This window comes from Anopheles bellator, chromosome 2 (assembly GCF_943735745.2).
Source record: "Anopheles bellator chromosome 2, idAnoBellAS_SP24_06.2, whole genome shotgun sequence".
Taxonomy (NCBI): domain Eukaryota; kingdom Metazoa; phylum Arthropoda; class Insecta; order Diptera; family Culicidae; genus Anopheles; species Anopheles bellator.
The window spans coordinates 70,346,076-70,358,972 of record NC_071286.1 but is presented as its reverse complement, the minus strand read 5'-3'; the positions used below and the strand labels follow the sequence as shown (position 1 = coordinate 70,358,972).

The 12,897-nt window shown below is 53.6% G+C and overlaps 1 protein-coding gene across 1 annotated transcript in view; it reads left to right on the top strand.

Annotated features, from left to right (window-relative positions):
- Positions 1 to 12,897, top strand: part of LOC131207948 (protein spire) — a 101,965-nt gene that overhangs the window by 24,373 nt on the left and 64,695 nt on the right. Inside the window, exon 2 of the mRNA XM_058200584.1 lies at positions 2,490 to 2,524. Coding sequence (XP_058056567.1) covers positions 2,490 to 2,524 — 35 coding nt within the window. The remainder of the gene's footprint in view (positions 1 to 2,489; positions 2,525 to 12,897) is intronic.

The following is a 12,897-nucleotide window of genomic DNA, read 5'->3' as shown; positions in this document are numbered from 1 at the left end:
AGCAATACACTGCGGGTGGGGTTCACGGAGATTTTTGGAGGTTAACCGGCGCGGGTATGGCGTAATGGTCTTTATGATGCGCTTCGGTTGCTCGCTGTTGACGCTGGAAAGTAGGTAAGGGCCACCGAAAGCATAACTCACGCACCGTAAAGTTGATTGCCGACCATTGATTCTTGGGCTGTGGGCTTCTTAACACATGGACTGAAAAGAACTGCGCGTTAGGAAGAAAGCGGGATTTTTTGTTGGTTAAAGTTTGCTTTATTCATCATATCTTCGATCTTTCAAAACGGTTTTGTGGATTTGTGGATTTTCTGGTGTTAGCGCCTCATTTGGACGTTCACTGCGTTCTACATCATTGGTGTTCAAGTATGAAGTCAGCAAACTAACGTTTTATTGGTGTTTCTGATGGAGCAGAGTGCTAATAAAACTTTTCCAGCTATTGCTTCACTTGAACGATATTTTTCCCACCAACAAGCAGTGTAAAATTAAATCACGAAATTAGTTTTGATCCATTGCTTTGAAAATAACAAAAGTAGAGTTACTCTTAGCATAATAACTCGCAAAGTTATAAGTAAAAAAACCTATGAGTTAGGTCCGAGACTGTTGTTAAAACTGCAAAACGGAGAAAGAGAATAAGGTAAACAAAATGTTTTTTCTAGTAAACGAAAGAACTTTAGTTCACCATTTTTTGTTTATTTTTAAAACCAACTGTCTGTCTTGAAGTACGGCTGCAACAAACTCCGGTACGAAGATTCAAAGCGTGCCCATAATAAGCACGATCCAGCTTCAGCACATTTGTCACGACTTTGGGCTAAGATGTGAACTTCATTTGCCGCCGAATCGCCGCCCATTAGCGGTGCATGCCTTCGTGCGAAAAGTGCATTGCCGTGTGCTGCATTACGGGAAGGACGATCGTTTTAATTGACATTTGGTGCCGCTTTGCCAGCCGCCGCCTTGGGGTGGCAGGCACCTACGACAACAGGAACGTAATGAGAGGGCCGCCGATAGCAGATTGCAACATTGTACTGCTTCCGTGTATCATTGAGCGAAACACATAAACAAACAGATCGGTCCTGTAACACCACTCTACTTGTTCGCTCGCCGGTAGCTGGCCAGGAGGCCTTCCCGATGATGTGGTCGCCTCGCCTCGGTGACTTTCGATAGCTGTGACACCAAAAAAAAAACAACCCGCGCAGACCAAAACCGTCGCCGTTGGAGAGGTTTGGTATTAAATAAATTGTAATCCACTTCGAATGCGCCGCCGGATTTCGATCGGCCCACTGCGCCCGGCCGGATGGTGTAGGTCGGCCTTTTGTGTCGGCCGGGTGTCGCGCCGCGACAAGAGGATGGCCATAAATCAGACCCCTGGATAAGGCGGCACAGGGACAGAGTTGGGCCCTTGGACCGGCGGCCACCTAGAACCGGGGACCCACAGGTCCGAGAGTTTTCTTACCTTTTTTCTCCTCCCTTTCTTCGGGTATGTCCAAACACCATCCCTCCGATCCTGATGCACTCCCGGGTGGTGGTCCCCGGCCTTCATCGATGGTGGTGTCCCGAAACCGGTTTAAGGGTTTTTGATTATTTCCTTTTCCCATTTCCCATTTTGATTATTGCCCCTCCGGGGCGTGGGGTCGTTGAGTAAGTTGTCGAGTGGCATCTTACTTTTTGGGACCCCTTCGGGGTGTTTCTAGGTGAAACGCGGGTCAAGAGTGGGTGCCGGTTCGTCATTCAGAACCAGTGCCGGCCTCGGTAAATGCACCTGACCCTGACGCGAAGGCGTGGAACAGGTTGCCAGATTGACCACAGCAGGGGCAGAAGAATTCCCTGGACTCGGTGATCTTCGAAGGCGGCGCAGATAAAGTCTTTTAAGCCGGGATTTACATCTGTCATCGTATCTGTCGGAATGGAAGCTGGGTCACGGTAGGGAAACCAGCCTTTTGGTTAAACAGACAGTATGTTCGATAAATAACGAGATTTTATATTTTTAACAAATATAAAATGCAGCGCCATCAAATAGTTAGTAACATAGTTACTAAGGTACGTTCTTCCACTTTCAAACGCATCAAAATTCATGCGAATCGGTTGACAAATTAAAAACCTATGCACGTTTATGTGTCAGTAGGTTTATTACTCGTGTTACAGCCGCTTGAATCGCTGGAATGTCGCGATAAAAGGATCCTTTCATGGCCAATTTAAGGGCAGGGAATAGGAAACAGTCTCATGGTGACAGATCAGGCGGATACGGATGGTTGTTGACATTTTTTGCGGTTTTAATGATGTTTTTCGAATGACTGTCGTGACTTAAAGGGATCGTCAAGTGAAGAAGGTCTTCACCACACCGGTGTCCCACGGGAGCGTTGCCAAATCGGGACAACGGTGTAGCCCAACTTCTGGGCGGTGCTTCCCCATAGATTATGCTATCGTAATAGAGCTATTTGGTCACCGCCATTCTAAATCGTTTCCCTTCTTATCCGATTGCTCTCTTGCAGATAAGGAACTGTGCGTTCCGACGACCCAGAAAAAGGTGAGTACTCGTCACTGTCTCTAGCGTGTCCCGCGCGTCGTTCAGCAAACAGACCTCCAACAGTAAACGGAACTCGTCTCCGCGTGTAGTTACGCGCCCGAAGACGCGCTGCGCGGTTTCACCCGAAACTGGCCCACCGGTGTCCGTCATCCCGCCGGATGTTATCTGCTGCCCGATTTCACCACTGCCCGGTAAACACTCGTCCCCGTTCGCGCCGTCGACGCGCTCAACGATGCTGTTTTATTTCGTGTTTGCCTTCCCAACGACGCTCAAGTCAACGCTTCAATGTGTTATTAAATCACATCTGATTAAAAGTGCGAGATAGGGCCACACTATCGCGATCTGGTAATTATAGCCGCCGCTCTCGGGCCTCTCGGATGGACCGAGCTCTCCGGACGACCACCTGGAGCCGAGCCGAGAGTGCGGTTCCGTTCGCCGGTTCCCGTTAGCGTTCCGGGATTTCGTTCGACAACCGTTTGGCCCGGGCCGTCGGTGGCCACGACTTTTCGTTTCGCAAATCATGCACGCACGAATTTCGTCGGTGGCCGCGGTCCCGGCCGTCCCGTCGTGAAGACCGCGGGAAGCTGTTGAGTAAGTCGTCACGGTCAAGTTCGTCGCCTGCCCGTTTGGCTTGGCTGAACTTTCTGCTCAAGCGGCTCTCGGGGCCTCTTTCGCGCGCGCGCGAACGTTAGCTAACGATCCCACCCGCCAACGGACCAATGGCCGTTTTGACCGGCTCCGAGTGGAATGAAGTTTTCACTTTCGTACGAGAGTTCGTTTCGGGAACAGGAAGACCGGACCGGGTTTCGCAAGGCACGGCACTCCGCACGACACGACTTGAAGTCCTGGCGGGCGCCCTCCAGTCGAAAGCCGCGTGCTCTTTGCTATCGCCGCGGTGTCGCGCTTGGAATGATAATTGAATCGGCGAAATACGCACGTCCGATAAACACGCCGCGGCCACTTATCCGGTGGCTATTAGAAAATGGCGGCTGCGCGATAAGCTACGGCTTTCGCTACTCCAGTTGCGGTGCAGAAGATTCCTTTGCTGGTGGCCAGCCCTGAAATGCCACGAATTTTAATTGTGTACTTGCGTCTCCGGGCCGGCCTTGGTTGTCTTAATCGGGAATGGTTGCAGTTTCTCAAATTGTTCAAGATTATCCAAATATTTATTTGCGCGTATCGAGCTTATGACGGCCATGGCCACGCCACCACCAGGTAGGCATTTATGGGAATTAAAAAGAAAAGTTACGACCAATAACTTGATGTTGTGAGGTTGATTTGGGCCGGAAAGGCCATGGTCACTTGGGAACGGGGATGTAAGCATATCACGGAGGTCAACCTGTGAGGGGCCCGTGTTGGTGAGAGTGTTGCTTGCGAGAAACATTCGAAAGCGGTCATGGTGAGCTGGCTGGGAGCATAAACAAAAACCCGGGATTCCTGAGACGGGTTGGAAGAATTGGACGAATGAACTGTGAGTGTCGCGTGCCTTTACGCCAAATCTGCCTTTAGGTCCTATCCCTGTTGTTCTCTCTATACTCACTCTCCAAATCAGTCTCACTTTTCTCCATCCGATTAGAAAAACAGCACTAATTCGCCTTTTCAATGCGCGAAAATTATGGTGGCCACATATTGCCCCTGGGCATGGACCACTTCTCGCACCCAACTCAATCCCAAACGTGCCACGTGATGGGTGTAAATTGTAGTTAAATCCCATTTTGTGGTCTCTCCTCACATTCGCCTTACGCCGGTGGACTGTGGTCAATTTTCTCCCTCCATCCAGGAGTGCTGGCCCCTTGGTGTGTCCTCACCGCGAAGTGGGTCATTTTCTCGGGCCCTAGCGAGAGAGAGAGAGAGAGAGAGCACCTGACAAAATACAACCTACCATGAGGAGTGCTCCTTTCCAGGAGTCAGGTCGCGAGAAAGGAGTAATAAAATTAGCGACCCGCTGACACTCGGGGCCTAGTTTCGGGGTCTGGCTCCCCTTGCCAACTCGCCGGTCCTTTGCATACGGGCGCCCGGTGCCGCCCTTCGAATCCGATGGCTTTCGTGTCGGCTGTGCCGACTCGCTGACCCATTTATGATTATTGGCATGTTTTGGACGGCATCTCACAGCCTCGGCGATCAGCCTGGTCCCGCTAACTTTGTTTCACCGGCGAGAAGCGAGATGACAATCAAACTTCCCTGCACCGCACGGGCTCGCGTGAGAAGCTGAATTTGGGCATGGGAATATCGGATGGAGGCGGCAAATCGGCTGCACTACCAATCCGGGCCTCCGGGGTGTGCGAGGGTCCTATCGCGCCTAATGGCTTGTTGGGCATCGCCTGAGCTGGCCGTGCTTGGGACGGGGTGGACAAAGTCATTTGTGATTACCGCTTATTGACCGGCACCGGGCAGCGATCGACCACAAGAGACCTGGAGAAGAAAGTGCTAGTTGCGAAGCGAAAGAGCGAAAGAGAGATAGAGTGAAGACTTAAGACGACGACGAAGGTGCGCGGGTATCGTGGTACGTAATCTGGCTGGCAAGCGGCGAGGCTTCGAGGCTTTGTGCTAATGTGTTTGGACGGATGGCTGGCTGGCTGGCTGGCTGGCTGGCTGGCTGGATGGATGCGATCGGATGCGATCCGGGCCGGGACTCACTTGCTAACTGCTTGCGCGCCCCGAAAAAGGGCCCCGAAGCGAATGGGTGGATACGCCATGCTGCGTGCCCAGATGGGGGAGGCGCTATAGCCCTCTCCTCTGGGCGGCGAGAGTCATTTATCTAACCGTAACCGGGGTGGTTAGCCGGTGTCTCTTTCGACGTGGCTTTCATCTTTTTGAAGGCTACGTATCCGCAGCATATCACACACCGCTAGCTCCCTCCCAGAACTCCTAGTCCTAGGCCTTTCCCCGTGGGGCCTGGCCGGCGTTGCACGAGCGCCGGCGATGCACACCGGGGCTCGGCGGGCAGAGAACACGCCATCGAAGACGTGGTTCGACAGCTCGCTTCGATGGTGTTGCCCCGCGGGGCCGATCCGCGAACGGTGCGCATAGATCGCCTGCCGATCGCACCCTGGCCGAGGCGACTGGAAAGTGGAATCGCTGGATCTCGGGCCCTGGGATGATCTCGCGACCGGCCGTGATCTTGGATCGACCGGCGGAGGGAAGGTCTAGGCGACCACCACCGGCGGCGGCTGGCACACCGCGGATCGGCGGATCATTTCCATATTTTCCGCCGATGCCTCCTGGGCATTGGCTCGCTAGGGCTGGGTCTGAAGTGAACACTTCGGGTCTGTTTTGCAACCGAGGGCCCTGGCCCGGGTGGGGAATTAATATCTGGGGTACGGTGGTGGTGGTGGTGGAACGGTTCAAAAGAGGTCCCCCAGTTGAGAGGTCGAATTGAGCCCCCCGGGAGATCCGCTGGGAAAACTGCGGCCCATACTGTGCCGTATTCCATTTATTCCATCCCTAAGTATGTGTTGGTGGGAAGGAATCCGTGATGCTGCCGGTGTGGTTGGGCCAGGTTTGGGGCGAAAGATAATTTCTCCATCGAGCGGTTTGGGGGCGTGAGAATAAAGATTCTTATGACCCATATTTGGGCCGCGTCCGCTGCAGCTCACGACTCACGGTGATGGTGGACTTTGCATACACAGCACGGGCAGGAGACGGTGCACACACGTGGCTTCGAACGCATGGCTTGATTAGATGAAAGCCGCCATCGAAGCCATCTCCAAAGGGTTGATCGTCGAATATACGTCGTTGTTGGTCCGTTGGGCGTTGCTTATTTTTACGCCCTCTTCCGTCACCGATGGTCACACTGTGTGCCGCAGTGCTAATGTTTGTGATACATTTTAACGAACTATCGAGTCAGTTCGAACCAATTACAGAATTATGCCCCAAACCACTATTACTGGTCAATCGCTAGCTTCAAACGGTTCAGTTGTTGACAGTCGCGGTTCTGAATTTAGTGTTTGCCCACACGCAAGCAACTCATAATAAACGAATCCTTTCACGTCCCATCAACACCATAGTACAACCTTCCTGATCGTCAGTCCTGGTTTGGCCACCGTTTGAGCACCATCACTATGCTTTGACCACGATCGATTGCGTACAATCATGTCGTATTGGACTTATTTGCCAAGGCTTCGCTGAGGAAAACTGGATCCATCATGTTTTTTGGTGTTCATTGGTGTGGCACCCAGACATTGACCTTATTTTTTGAATCCAGCTTTGCCAAACTATTTATGTACGATCTTTAGCACCATAAACACCGTTCACAATTTAGGCAGGTTGGCTTACATTTTCGCATTCATCAAGGAAAAACTCTAAAATATACGACATTTTTCTCTTTGTTGGCCTCCATTGCTAACACCCGTTGTAACTCACGACTGAATGGAACAAACAAAGAGCAGCCAAAGAATTTTTTAAGTATGAACCTTGATAACGAGCATACACTATAAATCGTTTGCTCGATATAGATAACATCTGCCGAGAAAATAATGGAATTTTTTCTTATCATGTTTCATCCTAGCACTAACCGTCACGATCGTCATGTCATGTGCACTGACAATTCTCGCAAATTCAGAAGGGTTTACTCGGGTTAGAATCTGTGTTGTCGAAGATCGAACGATCGATCGATAACAAATCAGTACTTTGAATGAAGCCAAGAATGGGCCCCTATTGTTTAATAAAATCAACGTCAAAACTTTGTTGAAAGTTGAGCTACCCTTTGGCAGATGCAATTTTCAAAAGTTTGGTGTGTGAAAATCGAGCCAAACAATCCGCGGGGCGAAGGAATGCACACATTCCACCGGGAGCCCGTCCGAAGGAGCCAGGTTACGGTGTCGATGCACTCTCCGCCCGGCATGCCCACGACGGTGGCCGTCACCGGCCCCCAAAAGCAGTAAATCTACTTTTCCCGTTTTTTTTTTTGCGCCACGAGAGCGAAAGTTCGGGATTCGAATTTCTAGATGCACGCTCACTGATGGCACAGTTTTCCCCGGCCCACCCCGCTGGCCACCCGGCCAGGATTGGGGATTGGGTTTCAATGGGACGGGGCCGACCGCCGTTCCTTCTTTCCTGCATCGGCCGTGTAATCCATGCTGTGTGAAAAATGGTGCGCTCCCGAGGTGGTGGAAAGCAACCTCCGGTGATCCTCCGGTGTTTCGTTTTCCCGATCGAGACGCAAAGCGCCAGTGACACACCCCGGCCCGGCCCGGCCCGGCCCGGACCGATCGGTCCGATTTCGCCTGCAACGTGCGCGATCCGTGCGCGCTGATCTCAAGGCACAACATAAATTGCAAACTGCAACACTCGGGCCGGGGGGGCCATTCCACTGTCCCTCTCTCTCTCTCTCTCTCTCTCTCTCTCTCTCGCTCGCTCGCTCTGTCTATCGCTCCCGTTCTGCTGGCGGTGATCGAGCATTGCGTTCCGATATGTTGACGTGCGCGCAACAAAAGTGTTCGGTTCGCGAGGAAAAAGTCGAGCAATTTATTTTACGGTGCACGTCGTCGTCGGGTGGGCGAAAGTTCACGGTCAGCATAAGACTATTTGCATCTGGCGCAAGGCGCAAGCGAAGTCACTGGAGATGCGAAGGAGTGCCGCTCCGGTCCGGGCTGCTGAGCTTCTAACACCTACCGGCGGAGGCGACGGCCACAATTAGTGTGGAATGTGTCGGTGTCGGATGCCTGCGAGCCGTAGCCGCCGTGTTTGCCGTGCACTTTTCCCTTTCGGTTTCAGGTGCCAACCACCCCCCGACCCCCCCATTCCATTCACCACCCAAACAGGGTTCCGTCAAAGGTTTAGGCCACACTCGCTGTTGGCCGCGGACATTGGCGGACGGTGATAGAACTTGGTCTAATTATGATGTTGGCGCCCGCCGTAGAAGGAATGGCCGAACCGCGGACGGATAATTGAATTAAATGTAGGGAGCGAAATTTAAACCAATTGCCGGTCCGGACCGTGCACTTTCGGCACATCTCAAGCCCGGGCCGGCACAGAAACAGGGTGCTTATTGGTTTGCGATTGATTTCAGCCAGTGGCACGACGGTCGCTTACGGTGACCATTACGCGACCATTGCGATCCTGGCAACCTGCGAAGCGTGCGGCCAGCAGCCAGCCCATACGCTCGGGGGCAGCGAAACGTGCCGTGAAATTACTGTGATTAATGATTATTTATTCACATATACACGCGTCGATCGTGTGGTGGGGCAACACACGGCTGCTCCGTGCATTGTCCGGCAGGCGCCTCGGTAGGTTACCATAATCATATGGAAGTCGGGCTTTCGGTGGGCGCCGGCAGCGCACTTGACAGGCCCAACATGGAGCGGTGATAGGTCAGGGTGAGCTGATTCCTCCGGCGGCGCTACCGCAGAAGTCTGGACCTTCTCGGGTTCGGGCGAGGATCATGGCCGAGGATTGGTTTTGGTCCACCAATCCGAGCTGCTACATCGACCCGTTGTTGGTGAAATAATTGACGGGCAGAGGCAGAGTTTAGCTGCAGTTACGCCTTTTGGAGGTACGCCACGCCGGGATGGACGTGTGGACGTCATTTTGCTCTCGGTGGGTTATGGTGTGTTATTTTTCCAATCCCCCATGATTGACCGCCATCGATTGAGCCGCACTCCTCTGGCTCTCCGCGAGGTTGTCCAGTGATAATGCCTTCCTTTCTTCGGCAATTCAAGGGTGCACATTACGCGCCCGGTCCGCACCCTTCACCTCACGACCGCCACCCCGTGGACCCTTGGTTTTGGAGGCCAAGGCTTGTAGCTGCTGGCCAAGCGGACAGCACGGGACACCTGATAGGCTCCCGGGGTTCGACAGAGGGGCTTCACTTACGTTTTCAATTTCGATTCCCCAGCTGCGACCGAGGTTGGTGGTGAGGCGGGCCAGGGGCGCTATTAACTTCAATGGACCACGGTAGTGACTCTCGGCTCGTCTCGTTGTTTGCGGTGGTTGATGGTATTTTGTGCAACATGAAATTGAACTCGTCGTCGGCGGTGGCGGCGGCAGCGGTGGTGGTCATCACAAGGCTGATTGGTAGTCAGGCCCTCGGGCCCTCCCCTGGACACGGGCTTGTTGTTTGCCCACACATGCGTGTTGTTGGGTGATTTGTGAGGCCGAAACTGCGAGTGCGCAATTTTCCGCCGGATTTTAGCCATAATCACATCCTTTGGCAGGCAGCTTCTCCGGGTTTGGCCCCGGGTTCGGGTGGATGGTGAAATGGAAAGTTTCTCCTTCGAAGCATTTGGATCCCCAGGATCAGTAATCGACTCTCGCCACTCGGCGTGTGGGCATTTGTTGAGGGAAAACCTGGGGCGATGGACGCGTAATGTCCACGAGGAACCGTATCAATCGGACAAACGGCATCCTCGAAAACGGGTCCTAACTGGCCAGTGGCAGGTATTGATCGAACCTGCCCCCCCCTTCAGGAACCGGTGGTGGGAAGTTGGTGAATTTTAATTGATCACGACAATTAAAATCGTGCAACTTTCGATTCCCCGTCGGTGATTCGGGCCCCTCCACGATCTCCACGGCCCGGTGGCTGACCGGTTCCCGGACTTCTCGCTGGCTGGGATCGCTTCTGGCGTCGCGCAATGAGGTAACCCCGCGCCTGCGCCTAGACTCTGGAGAAAAGTATTACCATTTCATAAACTTATGCGCCGCCGATTGATGGTTTAGCGGTTGCCATTTCACAAGGAGCCCGTGGCCGAAAAGCCTTGTCTGTGCCCTTGCCAAACATTTTGCGCCACTAAACGGCGTCCATCCGCCAAAAGCGCCCTCTTCCTCCGTGGGTTTTATGTTTTGTGGTTCAATATTTTCCGAGGGAGCGCTCTGGGACTCTGGGGAGGCGGTGGTATATTGGTAACAAAGTTTCTCACGGCTTCGCGTCCGTGGCGCCCGCAGGCTCCCGGTTGTGGTGGTGGGGCACCACCGTACACTAAGTGTCGTTAAACATGCATCATTCCGTGCTGCCTTTTCGGGCCCCCTCCGCTATTACCGCAGCCACAGAGCAGGGTGGTCCGCGGTCCGCGCCGAATCGTCACGCAATTCTTGGTGAAGTAAACGACTGGAGGCTGAATTTCTCCATCCATCGGAGGGGAGGGCAACGTTTGCGAAACGCAAGTCGGCGGCGCAGGAGTGCCTTACGGTGCTGTTGACCCCAGGCCGACTCCCGTTCTCGGCGGTGGATCGATTTCAATCTGTCAAACCGGCGACCTGACGGCGGAGGCCCGTAGTGACGAAAGCGGCCGCCCGTCAATATTTATGACCCGATTGAGGGCAGTATTTTTGCATCTTGAGGGTTGAGGATTGAGTGACTGATCGTGAGCTAGGCGGCGCAGCCGCCAGGCAGCCCTATTTGAAGTGCTCTTGATGGAAGAATCCACGGCACTGTTGGCGATGCAACTTCGATCGATGTTCGTTGCGGTACTCCAGAAATAACTTCCACGGGTCGGGATACGGGTCAGCTGTCAGTGGAACAAATCGTTCCCCCCAAAAACGCTAACGCTTCATGGAGTGGTGTCTAAAAGGTTCTACCGGGAAGTGTCAGGACTGCAGATGACACCGACAGAGATTTATTTCTGGACAGTGTCTGTGACAGTGGCGATTAGCCGCACGGTGACACATTTATTTTTAATTCTTACAGCTAATTCCAATCGCTTACAACGCCAGCTGAAAATAGCACCCCCACAGAACGTGCCGTGTTGGACCCTTTTGGGGGTGAGCCTTGTTGTTGGAGAATGTTTTCGAATTTCGGTGCCCGATTCGCTGACAGCGGGAAGTTCGATTTATCATGATGATTGTTTACTGGTCCGAAGGTCCGAACAGGTCCCTGCTTATCGCATCGCCTTTCGATAAGAAGTGCGTCAGAGTGGACTCAGCAGCGAGTCGATGGAGTTGACTGGTGCGTTACTTGACGGTGTTGCTCGCTTCCATGATTGATTGCACCTTCCGGAGGTTGCCGGTCAACGGTGGAGGAAGTCGAAAATAGTTTATGCTCCAACACGTTAGACTCCCCGACTTTGGTCTGCACGAAACTACTGGCCCCGGACGACCATAGGCAGTCTAGTGCTCAGCGTCATGACTCACGGCGAGCGACTCCCGTCGTTGTAGTTGGCGCCAGCACCTCAGGATCGTTGGGTGGGGGGGGGCTGACCTTTGCCACAGTTCTTGGCGTGGTGGACACGCGGTAACTGCCAGGGCGCGCGAGCACAACGATGCTGTCACTTTTAGGTTGCAAAAGCTGGCGCCAAAATTGTCACCAATCCTGCTGTGTTCACCCCCGGGGGGGGGCCAGAGGTTCGGGCCGTGCACCGTGCGGAAGCTGGGCGGCCATCCGTGTGGGTTTTCAGTTACTGTGCCGCGCCGCCACCAAGAAGGACCGTCGCCACCGCCGAGAGCGCCGAAGGGAGACTCGTTAGTCGCGCATGCATTAAAATGGCAGCATAAACAATACCTTTTTCCCTAGACCCCGATCCTTCCTCGCCGGGTTTCAGCGAACGCTCAGAACGCTCGGTCACGTTTGGTGAGGAGGCACCCTCTCTCTGGGGTCCGCCGTTCCGAGGCGTTGTGCTTCCACCACCAGCGGGTGATGGCGATTTGGAAATTTATGCATGTCGGTTTGTCGTCGTTGCCGTCGTCGTCGTCTGTCCACTCGCTACTACGGGGCGACGCAACTTTTGGTGGGACCCCTTTTGCGCCGTGGTCGGGACTGCGGTGTGACCGCGGGCCATCGGGCTGAACTGTATCTACCGGGATCGGGTTAGCTTTGGCGTCTTCGTCGGCTGCTGCTCAAGAAGCGGCGCGCGCGCTCCTTATGGGCTATGCTGTGTATATTATGCAATTTGTCTTGCCACGGTTTCACTCCCGCCCAGCTCCCGGCCAGCCAGTTGGATGCATCTCGCGCTCACACAGGAACTGGGAACCGGGGACCCATCGGTAGCATAACGGTGCGGAACCACGATTGCTACTCTGGCGATTGTTTGTGGGAGACTCGGACCCGGACCCGGACGTTCGGACACACAGCAAGCAAGAAATGCTGCATTTGCAATTAAATAGCAAATTCGTGCGGTAAAACCTGCTCATTACCGCATAGGACATTCTGTGATGTCCCCGGGATATGCAGGATTCGCGGGAGCTGGTTACGCTGAGCTCCCTACAGGCGATGCTCATCAAAAGTCGATGGCCTCGCGGACCCTATAGCTTGTTGGCTCGACCCCCGGCGGGAGACACGAGATTTCACACATGACTTGGGTCTCTTCTATGCGATCCTACAAAGACCTATGCTAAGGACGGCGGAACTACACATGGAACCCTTTTGTGAACTTACTACGCGGTCCCAACAACTTGGCGCACATCAAACTTTAGATTTCAACATCCCAAGACCCTAGTTACGA